This window comes from Xiphophorus maculatus, chromosome 16 (genome assembly GCF_002775205.1).
Source record: "Xiphophorus maculatus strain JP 163 A chromosome 16, X_maculatus-5.0-male, whole genome shotgun sequence".
Taxonomy (NCBI): Eukaryota; Metazoa; Chordata; class Actinopteri; order Cyprinodontiformes; family Poeciliidae; genus Xiphophorus; species Xiphophorus maculatus.
The window spans coordinates 24225037-24249292 of record NC_036458.1 but is presented as its reverse complement, the minus strand read 5'-3'; the positions used below and the strand labels follow the sequence as shown (position 1 = coordinate 24249292).

The following is a 24256-nucleotide window of genomic DNA, read 5'->3' as shown; positions in this document are numbered from 1 at the left end:
GTGTGATTTTCTTTCATCTTAGAACATGCTCCTGAGAAACCTAAATCTGGAAATCATGCAGAACTTTTATATGTATACTTTATATTTTGATGGAACAGTTTTATCAGCATTTCAGAGGGAGGATAAAATGTCCTGGACTCGATCCATCTCTGTGTGGGTTTGCATAATTTCCTCATGTATTTCCTCTGGCTACCTCAGTTTTGGCCCAATGACTGCTGTCTTTTTTAAACAAACCAATAAGATAAGATAACATACTGTGATTTGTGATGTATTTTATCAAAGAACTATGGAAGACTGGGCTTCGCAGACTTATATTTGTGGAAGGAAGAACACTAACCTTCATCTCTAGGTGGTTCAGTAATGAGGGGCAGTTCATGTGGGTTTTTGTGAAGACTCCACACTGCAGGTCTGATGAACAAGCTGCTCTCTCTTTCCTGCTGGTCTCATGTCTTGCCGTAAAGAATCTTCTCTGCCGTTCTTAAAGTCCTGATTGTCACATGTTTTACCACATTTTACTGACTTCTTGATGTGAATAACCATTAATCCTCTTCCTTTCACTGCTTCCAAACTGAGACTACTTGCAGTTTTTCGCCTTCGTGACAGTTCTGCTCTTCCTCTTACCCAACTCTCAGATTCTCCTTCCCCGTCTGCACTTTATGCTTTGACCTTTGTCTCATCTCCTCTGCATTCCTTCTTTTGATCTTTGTCGCGTTGAGTAAAGTTCTCCTCTGCCATGTGGCTGTGGGTGTTTGCTGTCCTGAGTTGTCTGTTGGTGGCACTCATCTTGTTCCTGATCATTGGGAAGCACTATAAGGTGTTCAGTGAGAGGTGTCTGAGACCACCAGGACCCCTGGTCACCAACAGCAACGAGAGGGATGCCAGACTGAAGAAAGGTAAGAGAGGAAATGTATACAAAGAGAAGGCAGTAATGAAGCAATGACTGTAAGTTGCTCTTATTTTACTGCTTTTTTCTTGACAAGTTGTATTACAGTAGTTGGTACAGTAATACATTTTGGGGAAAAAATTGACAGTATTTTTTATATATCTCTGCAGGTAGCTAGTAACATGAGAGTGTTTATAATGACTGGTATCAATCAAGTTCATTTGTATAGCACATTTCAGAAACAAGGCAGTTCAGAGCTTTACATCATAAAAACATCTGGAGCAGCCTAATCCATCCTGTACGTTCCACAACTTACTTCTTTAGAATTTACCAGATATTTTCTAAAAAACATGATAAAGATACATGATAAGTTTCAAGAGGATTTCGAAAAGTCCTTTGTAAATTATAGGACTTTCTTGTCAAGTTCTTGAACATGTCTGCAAGCAGCCTCTGAAAAGTGCAGGCTGTATTATTCATTTAAGAAAGTTGTTTAATTTTTGCATCTTTTTTTTATCAAGCTGCTTTTCTGTTTGTTCATTCAAGTAACAAACAGAAACAGAAATATAAAAATTTATATTACGTAAAATATAAATTTTACGAAGTGGAACCAGCATTTATAAGTTTTTTTTTGTGTGTGTGGTTTTAGAAATTAATAATTGGTGGTGATGACCTCGCTGCGCTCCTCCTGAGCGTCACGCTAAGGCCGCTGAGGGCTAACAGTTTGAAGTGAAGTTTTTGTCAAGGCCATCATTAATTTAACATGCTGCTTTCCTTTTTCAAAAGGAAAGCAGCATGTTAAATTAATAACGTCATTCCAGAGATGGGATTGACGTCACACCCAAAATAACATCCTACTTGGGTAAAGCAGGGATTTCAATTAGCTATTGTTCATAGTACCTCCTATGAATATCCTTTAAAGCTGTACTTCCCATATGCAAAACACCACCTTTAATTTATTCAGTTTAGAGCTGCAGGTATGTATCATTGATTTTAGACTAAATCTTTAAATTGTGTCATGTAAAATAAATGCTTCCACCATCGCTTTATGCAAGGAGCGGCCATATTGGATCTCAAAGTCAGGCGATTGAAAAATTCTTTCACTTTCCAAGTGGAAAGTCCAACTTCAGAGGGAGTTCCCAGTTCCGACTACAAATGGAACGCAGCATCAAGCTCACAGCCTGACATGATGATGCATTTCCCTCAGGGTTCCGTGCCGACCGGGTTCCACCGGCTCTGGATGCGGTGGTGATTGGCAGCGGCATTGGAGGCTTGGCAGCTGCAGCGATTTTATCCAAAGCTGGGAAGAAAGTTGTAGTCCTGGAGCAGCATGACCTTGCTGGGGGCTGCACACACACCTTCCAAAACAAGGGCTTTGAGTTCGATGTGGGTAGGTTTCCTCAGCACAACACACCGGCAACAAAAACCTTCCTGTACTACAAATGTTGAAATATCAGAATGATTCAGATGTTCTTTGTTTTTATCACAAAGAGATCAAATCATTGAGTCAAAGTAAGCATGGTTTTATAGCTAAAATACAAAAATCAATAAATAAGAACAACCAAAATATGAACTCCACAAAAAGAATTAGTTCATACACAAAAATAACTGAAAAATATCAGTTTAAAAATATTTATAAATGATCTGTTTAAAATGTTAAAAATACCTCAGTTCCTTCTTGTCCTGCTTCCGTCAGGGATCCATTATCTGGGCCAACTTCATGAGAACAGTCTGCTGAGGGTCGCTTTGGATCAGATCACTGAGGGACAGCTGCAGTTTGTCAAACTGGAACAACATTATGACACTGTGCTTCTTGGACCGCCCGGCCACTGCAGGTATTCCATGTCATCATCTACGTGATATTTTGTCCTATAAGTAATATCCATGGCACTTTTCTTAATATAGAAAAAAGTTCATCTTTATGAAGGGTGCACACTCTTTGAAACCATCTGCAGGTCATTACTGAATAATTATGCATGTTTCATTCCAGCAATAGTTTCATCACATGTTATGTTTCCAGCCAGGAAGCTGTCCCACCATCAGAACTAAACCTGACCATCCTGTCTTCCTTCAGGGAGTATCATATTCACGCAGGGAAAACTGAGATGGCAGATTCCTTGAAGAAGCAGTTCCCAGAAGAAGAGGAAGCCATTGATGAGTTTATGAAACTGATGAAGGTGTGTGTATGGGCGTGGGCATGTGTGTGTATGTGTGACATCCATAATGAACCGGGCATGGGAGTTAGTTATGAGGTGCTGCAAGTGGACAGAGTAAAACCATCACAGAGGCATATAAGAATCCCTCTTTTCCCTCCATATGTAACAATGATCATTATGGCCATCGCTACATAAAGTAAACTCTGGTGGATACTTTAATCCCATTGGACCATAGGACATGTCTCCAGATAGGAAGGTTTTTACCCTGTAGACATTTACAGATTGCAATCTGGCTTTTTACATTTCAGACCAAAAACATGTCCAGCAGAGTGCTCCAGGTGTGGCCTTAAAATACATCCACAGGTGAGTCTCTAATTGACTCAAATGTGTCAATTAACCTACAAGAAGTTACCAACGCTGTGACATCATCATCTAGGCTTTTCCTCATTGTTAAAAAGTAATTATTCAGTATGAACTGATTTTGAAGGGGATAAATAAAGAAAATAAATCACTGACATATTCTTTCTCTCATTATTTTTGCATTTATCGATTAGAAATATTTTTGGAAAAATAACTCAGTTAAAACAAGAAGAGTTTGGTCTGATTTGCCTGCAGACAGTGAGAGAAAAGTTGTATGTAAACTTCTGGTTTCCGCTGCATTAATGAACTTTTAATCAGTGGACACTCGGTCCAGGCACTTGGTCTCAACCTCTCAGTAGACTCACCTGTGTGATTTATGTTGCTACATGCCCAAATAAGAAACATCTATATCATGTTTATATCATGCTGATTCCCACTGCTGCGTTTGCTGCTGTTCTACAGCAGTTTTTATACTGAAAGCAGTGGAGGTGGTGGTCGCACAAGCAGCTCCATGAAAAATAGTTCAGCTTCATCTCTGAATGAACAGCTGTTTGATAGGATAGCATGTGCATTACTCTGAGAAATAATCTGGACTCTGTCCTTCTGCAGTACGCCTCTCGGAGAACTCCACTTATTGCCATTTTGAAGATCCTGCCCTACCCGGTGGTTAACCTTCTGATTTGGACTGGACTGTTGGATAGACTATCTCCTGTGTTTCGCCTAGCAACAACCAGCCATTCAGAGATGATGTCCCGACTCACTCAGAACAAGGACCTGCAGGCGCTCTCTGCCTACTTTTTCTACGGTGCTCATCACTTCCAGGCCTCAGCTCATCAGCTGTGTGCTGCACGCATTGTTCACGGTTCTTGTGTCCTGTCGTCTGTAGGTGTCCCTCCTAAAGAGTCCAGCTTCCTAATCAATGCGCTTCTTCTCCACCACTACAAACGTGGAGCGTACTACCCGTACGGGGGGGCCAGTGAAATTGCCTTTCACATTGTTCCAGTCATTCAGCAGGCAGGCGGTGAAGTGTTGGTCAGGGCGCCTGTTCAACGCATCCTCATCAACAGTCAGGGGACGGCCTGTGGTGAGCAGAGGAAGACCTTTGGTCAAGTTTTGGTAAACTTTAAGAATAACACGTCAATGTCATCTACTTACGAGTTAAAGCAAAAATGTTAGAGACCACACTTGGATTGACTCGGTTTGTTTAGGAGGAAAATGCATTAGAAATTTAAACTTTTTGCTAGAACATTTCTAGGCTTAATCTCAAGATTTATGAGTTTTATTTCTTTTGGCAGGAATTAGTGAGCAACAGGCTACCTCATAATTTCCTCTGGATCAATAAAGTACCACCTAACCTAACCAAATTTAACATGGCCACAGTGCAAACAACTGCTGCCCAAAAAATCAACGAAGTAGAAGAGTGTGAATGCCTGAATGATTGTTTAATGGCTTCTTGTGTTTGTTTTGGATCCAATCTTCCCTTCAACATATGAAAGCAAACAAAAACTATGCTTCCATCACTCAAACGTAGTGTTATCAGCTGCTTGATTTGGCTATCTTTCCTTATTTGTAACTCCAGGATAACATCTGCAACATGTTCTAGGTGAGCCACATTGCAAATTTTCTCTAAAGTACCACCATAAAGTATTTTGCACGTTTTCAAGGTGTGACGGTTCTCAAAGGACAACAAGAGATTGAGGTTCTCGCCCCTGTTGTCATTTCTGACGCTGGAATCTTCAACACCTTCCAGAAATTTCTACCCCAGCATATTCAGGAAAAACCAGGTAAAATGTTTCTACTCAGTTAACTGTACATGTTTCTGATATTATTTTCTTCATTTGGTGTCTCCTGTCTTTGTTGGTATTGTGTGTGGGTGTGTGTGTGTGTGTGTGTGTGTGTGTGTGTGTGTGTGTGTGTGTGTGTGTGTGTGTGTGTGTGTGTGTGTGTGTGTGTGTGTCTGTGTGGGCGTGTGCGTGTATGTGTAGAAATCCAGTCACTGCTAGGCATGCTTCGTCATGGTATGGGTTCCTTCTTGGTCTTTGTTGGTCTGGATGGAACCAAGGAAGAGCTGAACATTGTTTCTAAGAACTTCTGGATGTATAAAGGCAACGACTTGGACTCACTGTATGTTTGCTCCTGCATGTTTTATTCTTTCTGACTAAACACTGTACATTGGTTTAATCAGTTTAAGAAAAAGCTTTGCTTCCTCATCTACATACAAAATGTTATGTTTGGAGTAAAAGCAGCATCGAACATCATCCTGAACTCAGAGCCTCTGGCAGCATCATGCTTTTCTCCAGCAGGGGCAGGGAATCTGGTCAGAGGTGATGGGAAGACTGAAGGAGAAAAATAAGGGCAGTCCTGAAATATTGTGCACATTGAGCCAGAGCTCAAAGTATTATGTGTTAGAATGGCCTAGTCAAATCCAGACCTAAATCCAACTCCAAATCTGATGCAAGATTTAAAAACTGATGGGAACAAACACACTAGATACAGTCTGACTGAATTGGAGCTGCTTAGGAAAGAAGAATGATCAATATTTTGTCTCTCAACCTGCAGACATAAAGCAAAGACTCACAGCTGTAAACGACATGAAGGACAGCTCTACAACGTCTTGACTCAATTTGGATTTTATTTCCAAAAAAGCCTCTGAACACCATATATCATTTTCCTTTCACTTCTGCACCGTTCATGTTTGTCTGTCTTATAAAATCTTAGTAAAATCTGAAGTTTTATGAGTGTGAAGTGAAAAAATCTGGAAAGGTTTAAGGGGTATAAACATTTAAAGAAAGAAGCATAACAATAATGTATTGCTCATGTCATTGTGTTTGGGGGCATGTTGCCGCGGTTGCAGTATGGAGGCGTACTCTTCTCTGAACAGAGAGCAGGTGTTAGGAAACATACCCATGATGTTCATCACCTTCCCATCGGCTAAAGATCCAACAGCCACCATCAGACACCCAGGTAACACATTCACCCGCCAGGACCACTGTGACTTCCTGAATGAGACGTCTTTCACTGCAGTGTTTTTGCTTGATCTGACCCACAAATTTCACAAACCTCCTTTTCCACGTATTGCTCTTCTGTATTCTCCTGTGTTTGTACAGGTAAGTCCTGTATGACATTACTCACCATGGCCCGCTATGAGTGGTTTGAGGATTGGAAAGAGACCAAAGTTGGCAAGAGGGGTCCAGAATATCTGGACCTGAAAAACAGTATGGCCCAAGAGTTGCTGGAATGGGCTCTCACCATCTTCCCTCAACTTCGAGATAAAGTGAGTCATTGTTGGATTTTGCATAAATTTGCCCTTTATCAGTAAGAAAAGAGACAAAAATTATTTGTGAGGTAATTCCTCTGCTAACTGTGATTAAAAAAGAATGCTAATTTCCACCTGCAGCCCCTGAACAGGTTGATGGTAATCGATTATTATTTAACAGATTATGAAGTGGTGAAATGCAAGTTTAGTAAATAATTAAATAGATGTCAGATAAGTCTCACTAAAACCAAGCAAACTAAACAACAAACCAACAGACAGTCCATAAAACAATTTCTTTGCCTTAATCAGCAATGAGTCCAAATCTGCTCATCTAACATGCAAGTTAATGTGCAAAGATTTATAAGTAGAACATGTAATCTCGTTTGGCAAATTATTCCAATGGCTCATCACGTTCATTAAATGCAGTCCTCCATTTTGGGATGCTGCAATCACCTCTAGAGGGCGCCCTCTAGACTCTATTCCTGTTATTTGATCTCAGAAAAAACTTTCTTGAAGGTGGAGCAAGAATGTCACGAAGAACTTTATAAACTAAACAAATGTTTACATAAAAGGTCAGATTTTTAAAGTTTAAAAGATCATATTAAGCTCTTTGATCGAATCTTTAAGGCACTTTTGGACATTGATTCAAGAGGTTTTAAAACTGTTTTGCATTCCTACAACAAGCTAGCCATATAAAAACCAGAATAAAAAATCAAAGAATTTAGATAATATGGGAAGCTTCATTACTAAGAGATCGGCATACATAAACCTAAAATTAGCTAAGCTAAATTTGAAACACTATAAACGTTTTGATACGTTTTATTGGTTAGGATCCAAAGTTACACCTAAAAACGTAAATTCATCAATATTTTTAATTTTCTTCTGATTTATGAAATACTTGCAAGCTTCCAGAACTATACAGTACAAACTACCGGTACCAGCTTTATCCATTTGATCACCTGATTATTTAAAAAAAGCAAATTGTGTACATCTATTTATCAGAAACGATAAAAACATGGTTTAAAAATCTGAGTTTTTCAAGATGAAATGTCACAATTCATGTATTCTGTATCTATTTCTACATTTTTTATTTTATTTTTTGTCAAATCAGTAATGGCACAGTGAACCAGATCAGCCTTGCATTCATCTGAAGTTGAATTTACATTAGTGTGTTTTCACAACAATTTCTTAAAATAGCAATCAGCTTCACACCTTTTCATCACAAATTATATCCCAGCTATGTTGGAAGAATGTACAACATTAGACTTTGATATCTATCTGTGGAGGTGGTTGGTAGTTATACATATAAAGCTAATGTCCAATAGTGGAATTAAATAGGTGAAATGACCTGCTTGCATAGGTGTGCAATGTTCAGCTTGAACTTCTATCTGAATGGAGTGTCATTTGTTCCTGGAGACTGAAGTCGTAATGACCATCCTCAACAAATTATGGCCGAAAAATATGTTTGGTATTGGTTTTATCTGTTGTTGTATGATTGTGTTCAGGTGGTCATGGTGGAAGCTGCTACACCTCTAACTAATGTTCACTATCTGGGCGCTCCAAGAGGTGAGATGTACGGTGCAGAGCACAACCTGGAGCGCTTCGGTCCAGAAACATCTGCTAAGACACGACCACAGACCCCCGTCAGCGGGCTGTACCTCACAGGTAGCACGACCAAAACCGCACAGCAGATTGACCATAGTGTATTAATTATAATAATAACTGTGTAACTTTTTTTATATGGCTGGAGTAATGGTTTCTGTCCCTCTGAGTGACTTTTCAAAGCATGTAATTTTATTGTGGATAATGAGAGTCTCCTACTAGCTTCAGCTAGCATCTTCACAAAATGTACTGGTTCTGTTCTTGATTCAAACATTTAACACCAAAGCATCAGAAAACAGAACCCTGTGTGATGTGTGATGGTTGGGCATTATTATTATTTTGGTATTGATATCTGTGTTTCTAATTGTTTGAATAGATGAATGTGAAACCTTCAAGTATCTGAAACTGGACCAAACCAGATGTTTGGAGCGCCACAATTCTTTCTTTGTGATATCTTTGCTGATTCCGTTTGAGTTTTCTATAATGCCCCTTCATGAAAGCAGTGGGTTTGAAGTGTTGCCCTAAAATACATCCACAGGTGTTCCTCCAATCAACTTGGTTGTTATAAATTAGCTACTAAAATATCAGCTCAAATTCCTCATAAGCATTCCAAAATAGCTTTAGAGCATATTATCTTAGCTTGTGGAAGGTTGAGAATTTGAAGAAAATAATAAGAATTCTCATAATTGTGGCATATGACAAGAAGAAAAAAATGTGGTAATGCTAATTGAGCAGAAACAGGAAATGTTAATGTTAGACAGAGAAGGTTTACTTTTCTCATATGGTATATGTAAATATCTAGTTTCAATTGTAGGAGAACATCTAAGGAAACCTTCCTGATTGCACAGAGTTGTTGACTTACCTCAACTAAGACTTTGCATCTTACCCAGTAACATCATAATCTCAAAGCTACTATGGAGGTTGTTTCTCTAGTGCCTTTATAAGAGTCTGATTCTTCATGTCACGGTGTGTGTTCAGGTCAGGATGTGTTCTGCAATGGCTTGGCTGGGGCCCTGCACGGTGGACTGCTCTGTGCCTCGGCTGTCCTCAACCAAATCCTCTACATCGACCTTGTTGGTCTGAAGACTCACCTCAAGCACCGGAACACCAAGAAGAAGTAGACCCTTCTGTAGAAGCACAGAAGCACCCAAAACAAAACAAATGTTTTAGATTTTAATGTTTTAGGGGCGCTTTATGCACTACAGATATGTTGAGAGTGCCTGAAGTCTTGGTGAAAGATGAGGCAGACGAGAACTTCGGAGGCTGTGATCTTCAGAATAACCTCTTAATCCTCTTCCCTCCAGAAATGAGTTTATCAATAAACTTTTAAGATTCACATTCACAGATATATCTTGGTTTGGTTCTTTCACACTTTCATCATGTTCGGTATCCCCTTCTTTTGTTGAGCAATGGAAACCAAGGCCTTCATTTGTATGATGCTTTATCAAGTCCAGAGGACACCAAACGCTTCACACTACATTCACCCCCCACCCCCCCACACGCAAACACACTCGCACACCCCCCCACACACACTGCCCTGTGGCAGTCTGAAAGAGAAGAAGCTGCCATGACAGTGCCACCTGAAGTTTCTTTCCCAAGGACACAACGACGATGACTGAGACGGAGAGTGGTTTAAATCAGCAACCCAGTTACAGGACAAACATTAATAATAATAGTAATAATAATAATAATTATTATTATAATAATAATAAAGCAGTGTGTAGACACTTATCCATTCAGTTTTCATGTTTGTTCACAAATGTCTATCTATCAGCTCTGATAGTACCACTAACAATATGAGGTGTGTTGGTTTATGTTAGATTATTTCCACCATTTCCATGTTTATAACTTTTCTAATTTCTTTTCTCATCCACTATTGTCTGTCTCCTCTAACTTTAACAGCTTATCGGTTTTACTCAAAGTGAATTCCTGTAAGGTAGCCGACGTGACATTGAAACATTACACAAGAACATAGATTTGATCAAATTAATTTAGAAGATGAAGTACTGCTGAATGGACAAAAAAAACTTACAATCATTTATTTTCACTGGATAATTTTCTAGTTAATCCAAATGTGTTCTTTTCTGTCGCTACTATGCTATTTTGTCAGCTTTTAAAAAGCTTTTTCATCTACCTCTGTCTCTCCCTGACCCAACTGATTGAGCAACCTAGTAATAATAGTTAGAAAAGTAGTGATAGTAGTCTTTACTCAAAATTCTTTTGTTGTCTTACTTGAGTGAATTCTTGAACAGTTGCTTTTTAAGTTACTTATACTTTATCCTGAAGTAGTGCTACTCTTGAGAACAATTTTTGGGTACCCTATCCACCCTGGACAAGAGCAAAATTCCCAGCGCCCGTGTAGTCAAGCTCTTATTCTGAAAGGATCTATTTTGTTTAAACATTACCGGTTTGTGCGTGAAAGGGAGAGAAGCGGAACAGGAGGCCTCTTATCGAAGGGAACAAAGGGTGACAAAGTGAGTGTGTTAGTAATTTCTTTGTGCGTGTAAAAAATTTTTTTGTTTAATACTTAAATAAGTTAAATTAAAATGTACTAAATGTGCTGGTTTTGGTTAGCTTAGCAGCTAGGCTCGTGAGCTCTTTCTGGTTTGTTACGTTCTGATAACTGTTAGCTTAGCATCGCTAACATATTGATTCCATTCCTCCGACCAGAGTTAGACTGTGAATAGTTCAGCAGCGGACTTATTTTGGTTCTGTTTATGTTTCTGCGTGTAAACGGGTCGTTTAAATGAACTCTGTCAGACTGTTTATGTTTACCGAGGCGCAATTTCCTCTGTTTTAGTGTTAGCCCTTCAGCTAGCAGGCCTTGCCTATTAGAGTTAGCCTGATTTTCTAAAAGAAGTCGACCGTCTTTCATTGATGCTTATCGCAGATATGCAGTAATTTCGAGACCGTTTAGGAGTCCGCACATAATATTTCTTTAATTTAAACATTTTGGTTCTGATTATTGTCTTTTAGTGGCTGAAAATGCTGAAGCCTTAGCGCTTTTTTTCTTTTTGCAGTTTAACCAACATGGGGACAGCCTGATTTCTGCAATCCAGAGTTCAGCAAAGATGTCAAGTAAGTATAAACGTGTAAAAACACGTTATTAATGATTTTGATTCTAACATTCCTATTTCCCTTATGCAGCTGCAAGGAACGTTTTGTAACAATGTTAATACTACAAATAATACAAATATTAAGCATTTAATATGAGGCCCATATCAGAATATGGGCCTCATATTATATATGACCAGCCACTTAGTCATTCAAAAACATAAACAGGTTTGTGCATTTCAGAATAACATTTCTTGTATTTACTCACCATTGGAGTACAAGATTAATAATATGTATATGATTACATAATATTACATATTGGGTAGTATTATGTATATTATATAATATGCATAATATACTTATGGTACACATATTATACAATATGTATAATGTATATCAATATGCATGCACGTATTGTATAAAAGGTGCAATATATGCATATGACTGTGATCAGGACCTTTTTGTCTAAATAATTATTTTTATCAATCATTTATTAAATTTTTGCTTAAAATGCAGATTTCTGAGAGTAACATGGAGATATATGTACTTACTGACATTTTTAGTTGAATGTAAATATAATGATTTGTTAAATGATTTCAGGAAAAAAAAAGATTATTTCAATGCTTCAAATCCTCCAGCTGTCTGTAGAATATCAGACCTGATGATCTAGTTTGCTGCAGTTTCTGTTTTAACATTAGCGTCTGTATGTCACACTGTGTTCGCTTTTTGACATGTGACTCCGGTGCTGCAGAAACTCAGAAACCACATGGCGGGGCCTTTTCACAGCTCTTATTATCAGGAGAGGTTTGCTCTGTTTGTTTCTACTGATCTGAATAAACACAGACGTTCTTCAGGAGAAAAATGGTTTTCTTCTTTGACCCTCTTGCGGTAAAGCGCTCGTGGGGCCAGTGCGACCCTGCCGGACGGCGAGCACAGAATAAAAACTTGTGGGGTCCAATGGACCTCATCTCTGAACACTGATAGAAGGATACAACATTTTGTTTTAAAAACCTCGCTGATTTTGAAAATGGCTAACAGAAGCTGCGTTGCCATTACAAATGTGCGCACAAATTTGTCAATGTAGAAAAAACACAATTTCCATTAAATAAACGCAATTATTTAACACGTGAAGAAGTTTGCTCCTGTGATAAGTCATTAATAAACATGCAGCGTCCTCATTCTCCAACTGCTTCCCGTCATCTTCTTCATGGTTTGTGTCAGTGGCAACATCCAGTTGTTGGTCATGTGACTCATGTGATAAGAAAAGAAGTGCTTCCATTGCAATTTTGCAAAATAAACCAACTTTGATACAACCAAAAAAACATCTCTTCCTAGCACCAAAACGTAACACATTTCCTTTAAGTAGATTTATTTTTGAAATGTGAAATTGTGCAATTATATGGTCAGTGGAAACGCACCTACTTTTCCTAGTTTGGGATTTTCTTTAGTAGCATCTTCCACTCTGAGGGTTGTGTGAGTGTGAACTCTTCACTGACTATATATATATACCAGATATTTTTCTTTTCTCTCTCTGATTTCTGAGTGCAGCTGTAATTCTGAGCACTATGATCAGACTCAGGTTGTCATGCGTCTCTTTTCTCTGCTCCTGCACAGAGCGCCCATCCTACGCTCCACCTCCCCCTCCCGCCCCAACAACAGTGAGTATCTAACCAGCAGCTGCAGCCTCTTTTCCTCCTAGCTGGCCAACAGCTGGGCTGCTGTCCTCTACTTTTTGCTTTTCCATATTCCTTCTCTCTATCTGAACTCACTAAGGTTGCCACAAATCTTGTTCAGCTCTCCATAATCACTTTGGCTCCTGCTTCTTTCCATTTTAAAACCATTTCTAGTCTTTGAACAGAATGTAGCTGTTTGAGTCAAGATCTCTATCCTCCTAGGTTGGGTAGACATCTTATTGAACTTGAGTCAGCGGTCTGTGTTTTTTTTTTTTTTTTCCCAGCATTTCATTTTCTCGCATTCAGCAGCAGGGTGCAACATTGTGAACGGTTCGGGCCCAGAGTTTATTCTCCACAGAAACTAAACTAAGCTTTAATTCTCCATGCAGCGTTGACATGTTGCACTCTCACTCTGAATGCCAGCCTGCTGGCCACTTCTTTCTTTTTTCCCTTGCATGTTGAGGTCATCAAAACAATTGCTCATGTTTTCCACTCCTTTTTGTTTCTTTCTTTTTACTTTTTTATGTTTGTCCCTCTTCCTCCTCTTGTTTGTGAGCCATTTCTCATTCGTGTTTTGTCTCATTTGTCTTCCATCAGCAAATGCCTTCCACCCCAGGGTTTGTGGGCTACAACCCTTACAGCCATCTGGCCTACAACAACCTCCGGCTGGGAGGGAGCTCCGGAGGCTCCAGCAGGGTAATGAATGGAAGAAGGATTTCAAAACGGGACTTGGAAATTTGGGGGGTGGTGGGGGTGGAATATGATTTGATATGTTATTGACTTTTCCGGGAAGCATTAAGAAAACAATAATTATGTGTGTGAATGCAAAAAGGTTTTTTTTAACCCTCTTTTTTTAATGAGGCTGAATTCATTATTGAAATAATCTTCAACTAATTTAGTAATTAAAAGGACTCTACAGAATACAAAAAGGCCATTTTGGTGAAAAAACACAGAGCCAAAACTATACAGAAATATGGACATTTTGTATGAAGATAAGAAAAAAAACTTTGTCTTTAAATCTGTTCTACCTAGAACTTCTCAAGCAGCAGTTTTAACTTCACCTGGTTCACATTCTGTTAAGAAAAATTTCCAATTTTGAATCAGTAAATCCAGTAAATACATCAGTCCTACACTGTATTGATAATTCCAGCAGAAAGAGCTGAGCTCTTGTTGATGTCAGAAGGATTTTTAACTGCAGATCGTTTAGTGAACAATCAGTTGTTCACTAAAGGAATGCTGTTATTGCATTTTAGGTAATAAAATTGGTTCTTCTTTCAAAAAAGGAGATAAATTCTGTTTACCTGTGACAAAACATAGCGGTGCATCGCGTTTGTTGCTGCTTTAGCATGACGCTACGTCAGGTGTTTGGGTTTAGCAGCGCCTGCCCAGTCGGAGTCCAGCTGGAGGTCGAAACATTCGAATATGCTGGATCATAAAATGGCACACTGAACCGACCCGTACCGTTGGAAATGAGGGCTGAGTTGTCCTCTGTGGCCTCGCCTGCTGTCGGTTTTGTTAACAGACACTAAAGCTCAGAGTGGTGAGGACATTGTATGGAGGTAAAACATCACAAGTACATGGAAAAACCTGGAATAATTGCAGTTAATATTACTTTTGCTATTTTAAGTGATAGTTTTTAATAATTTACTTAAATTGTGCCGACTTAATTTTTAAATAATTGTTGTTGTTGTATTGGATATACAGTTGAAACCAGAAGATGCACCTAATAAAAGACACTTTTTTTCTCTTTTTAAAGTAAAATCAGGCCAAACTTTTCTTGTTCTATTTCAGTTAGAATAAAAGAAATCTATTCCACTCAGCAAGGAGACGGGTTCTGGTCCAGAATATGCAGATTGACTCCAGAGCTAAAGCTAAAGCCCTTAAGATGCTGTTGAAGCTGATGGGACATCAGCCACATTCACATGGACATGAATAATCAGAATAAATGGCTAATGGGAATAAAAACATGTTATGTAGATGCTCTAATTTGAATAATCTGGTTGGATTCAGCTCCATGAAAACCAAATGGTAATCATTAAGGAGTGCAGTAACATCCCAGCCGTTAGTGGAACCTGGAGTGGGTCAGAACCAACACACTACTGTGACTGGTTTTATGTTCAGCACAGATGGAAATACAAGTAGATGATGGCCATGGTTACATTTGGAGGAAAAACAGGGATGCTTGTACCATCTTAACTGTGATGTACGGCCAGTAGAGAAGCTGTAGGTGTGTGAGTGAGGAGACCTGAGCCGGTTCTGTCAGGACCAACAGACCAGGACTCCTTTGACCCACGCCATCCAGCTCAGAGCAACTCTACCACACCCTGAGGACATGGATGGAAATGTCTGGTTCTGAAGACATCAATAGATAAATGACACATTCTGAGTTCTAGCAAATAGAAATATCAGTGATTGTAACTGACTGAGAACTAGAAAAGTCTGGTCTACTTTAACTTAAGACTTTGAGTGGGGGGAAAAGTGGTGTATGTAAACTTGTGGTTTCAACTGCCATCTGCTCTTCATACAACCCTGGAACAGACCTGTAGCATCTAGCTGCTGTAGAGCTAGCAGTGTATTTAACACTCTCCTAATGACAGCCAAGATGGTGCTCTGCTGCAAACAGCTGACTGCTTGTTAAAGAGGGTAAAGGTCACTGAGCTGACACCATGAGGAAAGAGGGAGGAAGGGATTAGTGGTGTGTGTGATAACACAGTGGACCTCCAGAGCTGGAGTTCTATGATCACTTTGTTCTTCTCTCCTCCTCCTCACCTGCTGTCTCTCCCTCCTCATCCCCCCCATGCTGCTGTCCCACCTGAAATCCTTTCATTTCTCTTCTCCTCTCCTTTTCCCCAGAACTCGTCAGGGATCACCGTCCCAAAGCCTCCCAAACCTCCAGACAAGCCTTTGATGCCTTACATGCGGTACAGCCGGAAGGTAAGCAGGAAGGTAAGACACCCATCTACGGTGTCTGCTTTTACTGCTTGTCCTCCCCTCCCCTGACAGTCTGCAGGGGTTTGAGGGCGGGAAACAGCCAAGCCATGACGCCTCACCACCACCACCTCCTCCTCCACCACTAAGTGGAGCAACTCCACTCTTATTCTATCAGCTTTTAATTCTCCAGCATCTTCTATTTCTTGATGCTGCATTCACTTCCTCTGCTGCTCTTATTTCCTCTCTTGCTCTCATAGTTTTACAGTTCTAATCTCATCCTTACATGCTGCTGAAGACATTCTGCTCTCTGACTGTGCAGCCATAAATCCATCAGCTCCATGTTTCATCTTCCAAGTGGATTTCAGTGAATTACAATATCAGGGAAATCCAAATCTATTTCAGTAATTCATTTCGAAGAATCAGATGGAGTTCTATGTTTCCAGCATGCATTTCAGTAAGTTTGGATTATTCTGGCTCACAGCTATTAGAAACTCCAAATCGACTTGTCAGAAATTAGAATACTACACAGACCAACAAAAAGATATTTTTTACCATAGAAAGGTTTGCCTTCTGAAAGGTATACCTATTTGTAAACACAGGCAAGTGCTGGCCTTTAAGCTGTCACTGGTTGCCATGGTTACCCTGTATTTATCTTGCCGTATCAGCATTAGCCAACATGTTGTCAGTGTACTACAGCTGTTTATCACAGTTATGCTACCAAACTGACATTAGTGAATATCATTATCTGCATGTGAGCCGATAAACAGGAAAAATTTCCCCAACTTCAGTGGCTGTGGCATTAATTACCAGGAATATGAAAAAAGTTTTGTTCACTGTAAGATCGACTCAGTGAGATGTGTTGAGTTCCTCTAAATAAGAGTCACGTATCGATGGTGATGGGGTTTTTCTCAAACAGTTAATTTTTACCAAAAATAAACTTCATTCATATTTAGCATGCAGAGGACAAATGAAAATGATAATTTCTTCCTCTTTTGGTCCCAATTAGAGGAAAAATGAAGATGTAGCTGCAGTCATCAGGGCAGTTGGTAAAATAAGCCATCAGACATGAAAAGTGCAGCAGGCTGAACGGGAGGCAACCCCAGACAGACGCTGTACTAAAAACCAAACCTCTGACAGCTGCAGACCACGCAAAGCTGCATGTGGGTGAAGAGAGGAGATCTGCACTGGCTGTAAATAACTTTATTAGCCTAATATTGAATAGTTCAGTTAGAATGATGTGTTACAGTATAGTGGGTGCTGAACTGGTGATCTCGCTAAATACTATATTGATCCCAAAGGGAAATTAAATCATGTTGTTATTGTTACGCAGCATAGCAAAAGAACAAAGTATTAAAAGTATTGGCAAAAATCAATCCAGCTGGACAGAATCGAAAACAAGAATGAACAGTTGTCCATAAAAAGCATTTTTTTCCCAGAAAGAGAGGAGTGAAACTGAAAAATGTCAATGAAAATAACAGAGCTGCTACAACGTGCTGCCATTCTGTTTATTAAAGCAGGTTCTGGTTCTCTGTGGAGTGGGCCGGTACCAAGACATCCTGGAAAGCAAAAGCAGGATTTCCATAAAACTTGTCTGCAGAGGGAAACGCTGGTCTGACTGGGAAACCTCTCTACACCTCAGCAGCTTGGATTCTGTTTCTCTCCACTCTGCAGACTCTTGACACCTTCTATTTCCAAATACAACGCAAATTTAATGTCATTTGAAATGATTACTCTGACTGCAACACACATTATTTACACACAGTTATTACTATAGCAATGACCCACTTTAGCCACTTTTTGAGTTGGATTACTGAAAAAAAAACCCTCTTTGAGGACATTATAATTTACTGAGATGCACTTCTATTTTGTTTCCTCAAGTCTTTCTGCAAAAAATAAATACTAGTTTACTGCTTCTGTCTTTGTTTTTTTTCCTCCTTTATTTCTTTGTTGTCTTCTAGTTCTCTCATTAAAGTGGATGTGATCTGATGGTCTGTGCCCGTATGTTTGCATCTTGCATCACCCTGAAGGTATGGGACCAGGTGAAAGCCTCCAATCCAGACCTGAAGCTCTGGGAGATTGGGAAAATTATCGGAGGGATGTGGAGGGACCTGACTGACGAGGAGAAGCAGGACTACCTGAATGAGTACGAAGCTGAAAAGGTTCGTACTCAGTCCTCTAGCAGTCCTCTGTGAGGGGAGAAGGATCGTTCATGGAACGTTAGCATTGGGGACGTCTCTGCTGCTGCTACGTGTTCAGCATGGAGATGTAAGGCTTTAATAGCTTCACGCACAGGCTAACTCCTTTTAGCATAACTTGAACACAAGAACAATGTTTTTCAGCAGATCTGTTTTAGAAGCAGAAATGAATCTGAAGCAGCTTTGTCCTTCATCGCTTTGTTTCGCCTCAGATTTACTTTTATACTAGAAACAAAATACTAAGGTTTCATATCAGGGCGTTTGTATGTTTTAAAAGTTAGACACGTTAAGATATATGTTATTAATCCATAATCCATCAAAATGAACAGATTAAAGTCCAAGACCTAGTTATTACTAGATCAATTCAGTCAATATTTGATTAGTCTATATATTGTGATGAAGCAGTGAAGTGCGTTTTCACTTATGCTACTCATAATGTACAACTAGTGAACAGTTAGACACAGGACTTCATAGAATGAATGATAAATCTGTAGTTTTATTATTGCAAGCTGTCTGCTCTCTGCTGCTGCTACCAGACTTGGCGGAACAGTAATTATTTTAGGGCTGTTGTAAACGAATATTTTACTAATCGGGAAATCTATCGATTATCGATTATTATTAAATTTTCCTCGAGGAATTTTAATAACCGAGGTACTCCAATCATTCGAAGAATCATTTCAGCCCTAAAGTTTTTAATTGTTCACTTTTGTACTCAGTCAAAAGTGAGTACAAAACATTTGACAAAATGTTCTTTATGTCAAAAACAACATTTTGACATAATTAAGTCCAAAGTGTACAAGAACCCTCCAAATATTTTATACAAGATGACAAAAAAACGTAAGTGTCTTCTACCCTAAATTCCTGAAGTGGCATAGTCCTAGCTTCACCTGATTATAATTTAAGAATAAAAAAAAATCTCTTAAGCATATTTTGATATCTGTTTACTTAATCAAGAAAGCAGTCATCAGATTAGCTCTGCACTGTACCTGTTGATAGGATTGTTTATGCTGCCGATGTGTCCTTTGCTATGATTAAGCATTCACAAAAGAAATGCTGTTATTGCGTTTTAAAAGGTTTTCCTATTTACAAACAGAATAAAATTATGTATTTGCATATTGCGTATTTTTAAAGTTTACATTAGAAATACATTACAATATGCAAATAAATAATGTGGATATTGATTCCTAAACCATTAATTTAGGAATCAATAACTGATTCCTAAATGAATGGTTCAGTTGTTGGACCCCTCCTAGCGTTATCCAGATGTTTGCTGATCCGTTCCTGGAGGTTGGCTCCTAACTGAGCGTATTTGCCTGCAGATCGAGTACAACGACTCGTTGAAAGCTTACCACAACTCTCCAGCTTACTTGGCCTACGTGAACGCCAAGAACCGCGCTGAAGCTGCCCTGGAGGAGGAGAGCAGGCAGAGGCAGAGTCGGATGGACAAGGGAGAGCCGTACATGAGCATCCAGCCTGCCGAGGACCCCGATGGCAAGTTCACTTTCACAAGCCCCCTTGAACCTCCAGAGGACCAGCGCAGGGAGCTGAGGCGCTACATGCTAACTGGACAGCTCTGGTTTAGCTAGCTGCTAATTGAAGCATGATGTTGGCTTTTCCTTCTGTGCCCAGACTACGATGACGGCTTTTCAGTGAAGCACTCGGCGGCCGCTCGTTTCCAGAGGAACCACCGACTCATCAGCGACATCCTCAGCGAGATCGTCGTCCCCGACGTCCGCTCTGTGGTCACCACGGCCCGCATGCAGGTCCTCAAGAGGCAGGTCCAGTCCCTCATGGTGCACCAGGTTAGTTGGCTGGATGAGGCGTGTTGCTGTTGGTTATGCTAAGGTTGATGGTGGTTTCCTCTGAGTGGCTGTCTGCGGGTCATTTCAGAGAAAGCTGGAGGCAGAGCTTCTGCAGATTGAAGATCGCCACCAAGAGAAGAAGAGACGCTTCCTGGAGACTACTGATTCCTTCAACACTGAACTCAAGCGGGTGAGATTCCACTCAACGATTGGAGCTAAATAAGATCCAGCCTCACCATAGCTACAGGTGTAATGTGTGTTTGTGGAAATTATTATGAAATTATAAAAATAGGATCAGGACATGTTTTTTCCCCCTGGCCTTCAGCTTTCTTCCAGTTCAGTTATTGATTTTCTGTTTTGTACGCAACATTTTTGTCCACTTTGATATTTTCTTTCCACAACTTTCCAATTTTATTCTCGTTCTGTGAAAGAAAAACTTTATTAATCCCATGTGGGAAATTATTTTGCCACAACAACAACAAGCAAATAGATAAAAATGATTTTAAAAGAATATGTAAAATATGATTATCCCTGACACATCATAAGTAACAAGTATAGTCATAACAACAAATGATGTTATTTAATGAGCTTGAGAATTCTGTCAATTGTTTCTGCTGTTGGTTCTCTTGTTGAAGTTTTGTTATCCAATCAAATCCAACCATTAATTTTGAATATCTAGTGCTGGAAGGTGCCAGGTTCATCCTAAATCCCGTCTCCAGGTCGCCTCAAGATGTTTTTAACAACCAGTATCTGAGTTTAGTTTGATCTGTTAAATGCCAGACCTCTACAGTCTGGCATTTAAAAAAATAAAAGTTGTATTGTCCACAGCTGTTAAAACTGTGGAGGAAATATGTTGTTCATGTTGTAAAACCGTCCTGCCTGAAACAGCCTGTCTGTACTCAGTGCTGTGTTTGGCCTTGTCTCGTGTGCAGCTGTGCAGCCTGAAGGTAGAGGTGGACATGGAGAAGCTGGCGGCCGAGATGGCGGCTGCAGAGGAGGCGGCCAGGCGGAGAGCCGAGGAACGTGAGCGAGAAGCGGCCGAGCAGGCAGAGAAAGCAGCGCAGCAGCAACAGGAAGCTGCAGCCAACAAAGCTGCAGAGCAGAGCAACGCTAGCACCACCTCAGGAACCACAGAGGAAGACAAGCCCACAGCAATGGAGACAGGTACTAATGCTTCCACGCTGTGAGCACGCAATGGAGCTTTCTTATAAAACTCATCACTTTAACCAAAATATTTGATTCATTTTCAGAGTTAAAGTGGACATATTGTGTAAAATTCATATTTTGTGCGTCTTTGTTGTTCCATGTGGTTACTACTGCTTCTAAAAGCAGCACAATAAGTTTATGTTTTTGGTGTCTGGAAGATGAGTCATTTCAAAACCAGAATGTAATGTCACAAATCGTCAGGCATTGCTGGTCACCTAGCAATCAATCAGTCAATCAAATTTTATTTGTATAGCACATTTCAGCAGCAAGGCATTTCAAAGTGCTTTACATCATATCAACACAGAAACACAAAGCAACATAGAATCAACAATCAAAACACGACATTAAGTCAGGTTCCATCATAAAATTGGTAATTGATTACGTTTCAAATACAATCCTAAACAGGAGGATTTTTAGTTGAGATTTAAAGGAACTCAGTGTTTCAGCTGTTTTACAGTTTTCTGGAAGTTTGTTCCAAATTTGTGGTGCATAGAAGCTGAATGCTGCTTCTTGTTTGGTTCTGGGGATGCAGAGCAGACCAGAACCAGAAGACCTGAGAGGTCTGGAAGGTTGATACACCAACAGCAGATCTGTAGCAACCCCACTGTAGCTCCAGCCCGTTTGCTCAGCTGGTTTTCCTGTTATATTCGCTGTACAGCAAAACTTGTTGGAAAAGACCAGCTTTGTTGTTGACTTACCATCCAAAAACCACTTGCTGCATTCTTGTTGGTTGTGCAGGAGGCTCCACTTTTGCTTTTCACAGATGCACACCTGTTTGCAGCCATTTTCACATTGTTGAGGGGGCGTGGCCAGGAGCTTGTTTGGTCTAAAGTGACAGCAGACTAAAACAGCTCATTGTGAAAGGAGCTCACAGTAGGCAGAACTGAACAGTATAAAATCTCATTATCTAAGAATGATTTGTGCAAAAAAGGTTGTTTTTTCCCCCCTAACCTGTTCAAGAAACATGATGGGTCACCTTTAAGTGTGTAAACATGTGTGTGTCCTGCTCCCCCAGATGAGGTGGCGCCGGCTGAGCCTCTCTCTGACCAGCAGTCTGCTGCCCCTCCCCTGCCTGACCCCCCATCTGCCTCTGATAAAGCAGCCCCTCCCCCTGAGCCCCCAAGGGAGAGCAGCACTCCGGTCAGCAGCGCCCCCAGTGATGATAGCAACAGCTTGCCCCCTCCAGCAGATGGCAGCGTCGGGGCCACAGCGTCATCGGACCCCTCAGTGGGACAGGAAGCCCCCAACCCTGGGGCTGCAGGACCCCCAACCTCCTCAGAAGAAGTAGCCCCCCCACCACCTCTACTTTTGCCCAATCAGAGTAGCCAACAGTACGATGTGTGAGTTTAGTTAGAACAGAGTAGTAGCTGTAGAGGTGGGCCCTCTAGTGGTAAAGTTGTGAACCAGACAGGTTCATTACTGCTCCATCCGCTCACCTGACAGACCAACGTTCTGCTAGTCTGTAGGGAACACACAACTGGTTCTGTTACTTCTTGCTTTCCTGTCACACACTTGAGACTATACTCCACCTGTAAACCTTCACTTTGACCAACTCAGCTTTTCTGAAACATTTCTGACTCAGCTGGCTGGAAGAAGCTCTGTTTGGTTTCTGTTGATTCCCAACCTTCTGCATGCTCAGATAAGTATGAATCTGCAACAGTTTGAGGTTCCTGTAGATATGAGGAACCTTTACAATATGTGGAATAAAACTAAACCAGCTGATATCTGATGATGTGGTGAGTTTAAAGTCAGCATCGTTCTTTCATCCCCATGTTTTTGCTGAAACACCAGATATGTCCTCCATGTTGTTTCTGTAATGGTTTTCATCATATTTTCTACTGACTGTCTTTTATTTACCTGTTTCTGCTGACATTAGAATCATTTACATACATCAGAGAAGTGCATGGACCACCCATTCAAAGGTAACCTCATTTATCCATTCAAAGGACTGGTTTCTTATTTGAAATGGACCTTTTAGTAATCTGCCTCTTTTTGTACTGTCTGATCTTATTGATTCAAATAAATTTGATTTCCCAATCTGTGGGTGAATGACTGTTTTTTTTTATTTTATTTACCTTGATGTACATTACTCACAAAATGTTGGCCATATTTAGCTCATAGATGACATTTCAGCATGAACCTAACATGCACTATGACCTTTCCATGTGAACTTATGTTCAGTTCAATTCATTTTAGTCTTAAAGGGGCAATTCAGTCATCTCAATTCACTTAACAAAAAATGTTTAAATATTTAGTTCAGAATGAAACTGACATTTTTAAATGAATTACAAATATGAACATATAACTGAAAAGTGAACCCACATTTTTTCTTTTATGAAATTGCAACCAAAATTATTACCTCAGGAAGTTAGAGGGAAGACGAGGAAAATATGTAATCCAATAAATGGATTTTATGAATGTAATTATTTTAATCATTATAAAATCTGGGTTAAAATAGCTATGTATTATTGTTGCCACACAAAGGGAAAATTAAAAACAATGTTTACCATAGTCCTCTTTCTGATTGGCTATCAGTCAAATGTATCACGTTGCTTTACTCCTCAAACTAGAAATGGAAAAGCAGCAGAGGAACCGTCCAGCAGCCCTGCTGCAAAAAAACTCAACTTTAGAGAGGAAATAAAATTTTATGGGATAAATATAAAAATAAGAAATTTTCTTATTGAAAGAGGGGATTGTGGTGGAAAATTTGATCTGGTAATGTATTCAACGTCATCATGAACTTTCTTTATAAAACACATTAACACCAATAACAGCTGAAACTAGGCGCTGAACATCAGTAAAATAAATAAAGGCATAAAAGTAAAGTGACAAAGCTAAGCACACAATAAATCAGATTAATAAAGTCATAACTGCGACCTTCCTAAAATAATGCCCCGAGTCCTAAAGTGATTTTTTTTATTTGCCTGTCATCTTTTGGCAAAACGTTTTCCACCACATAGCTTGTTGCCAACTAAAATCAGAAAGTATGACGTTAGCATTTATGCTAAATGAATGTAATAATTATTGAACAGTAAATAAAAGTGAGAAAAAAAGTGAAAATTAGTGTCATTAGTAGCGTAGTCTGAGTTTGCAAAGGGTCCCCCGACTAGAACCTCGTGCCGTTTGGGGCCCCTGGTTTTA

The 24256-nt window shown here is 39.8% G+C and overlaps 2 protein-coding genes across 3 annotated transcripts; both read left to right on the top strand.

Moving 5' to 3' along the window:
- Positions 1-370: 370 nt before the first annotated feature.
- On the top strand, positions 371-9596 carry LOC102226433 (putative all-trans-retinol 13,14-reductase). The gene is made up of 12 exons (XM_005811740.3): positions 371-893; positions 2088-2270; positions 2577-2715; positions 2955-3057; positions 4006-4201; positions 4283-4480; positions 5061-5180; positions 5382-5520; positions 6251-6360; positions 6504-6670; positions 8158-8317; positions 9233-9596. Exons 1-12 carry the CDS (start codon positions 734-736, stop codon positions 9373-9375), a joined length of 1818 nt encoding a protein of 605 aa, XP_005811797.3. The 5' UTR covers positions 371-733; the 3' UTR covers positions 9376-9596.
- Positions 9597-10652: 1056 nt separating this feature from the next.
- LOC102226691 (SWI/SNF-related matrix-associated actin-dependent regulator of chromatin subfamily E member 1-like) lies at positions 10653-23152 on the top strand. Of its 2 annotated transcripts, none has more exons than XM_023349307.1 (11): positions 10653-10728; positions 11275-11332; positions 12923-12966; positions 13579-13677; positions 15835-15915; positions 17940-18071; positions 19427-19598; positions 19737-19909; positions 19998-20099; positions 20842-21073; positions 22131-23152. In XM_023349307.1, the coding sequence occupies exons 2-11, from the start codon at positions 11326-11328 to the stop codon at positions 22457-22459; spliced, it is 1371 nt and encodes a 456-aa protein (XP_023205075.1). In that variant the 5' UTR covers positions 10653-10728; positions 11275-11325; the 3' UTR covers positions 22460-23152. The 2 variants fall into 2 exon arrangements, with proteins under 2 accessions (XP_023205075.1, XP_023205074.1); XM_023349306.1 differs by having other exon boundaries at positions 15835-15927.
- The last annotated feature ends 1104 nt before the right edge of the window (positions 23153-24256 follow it).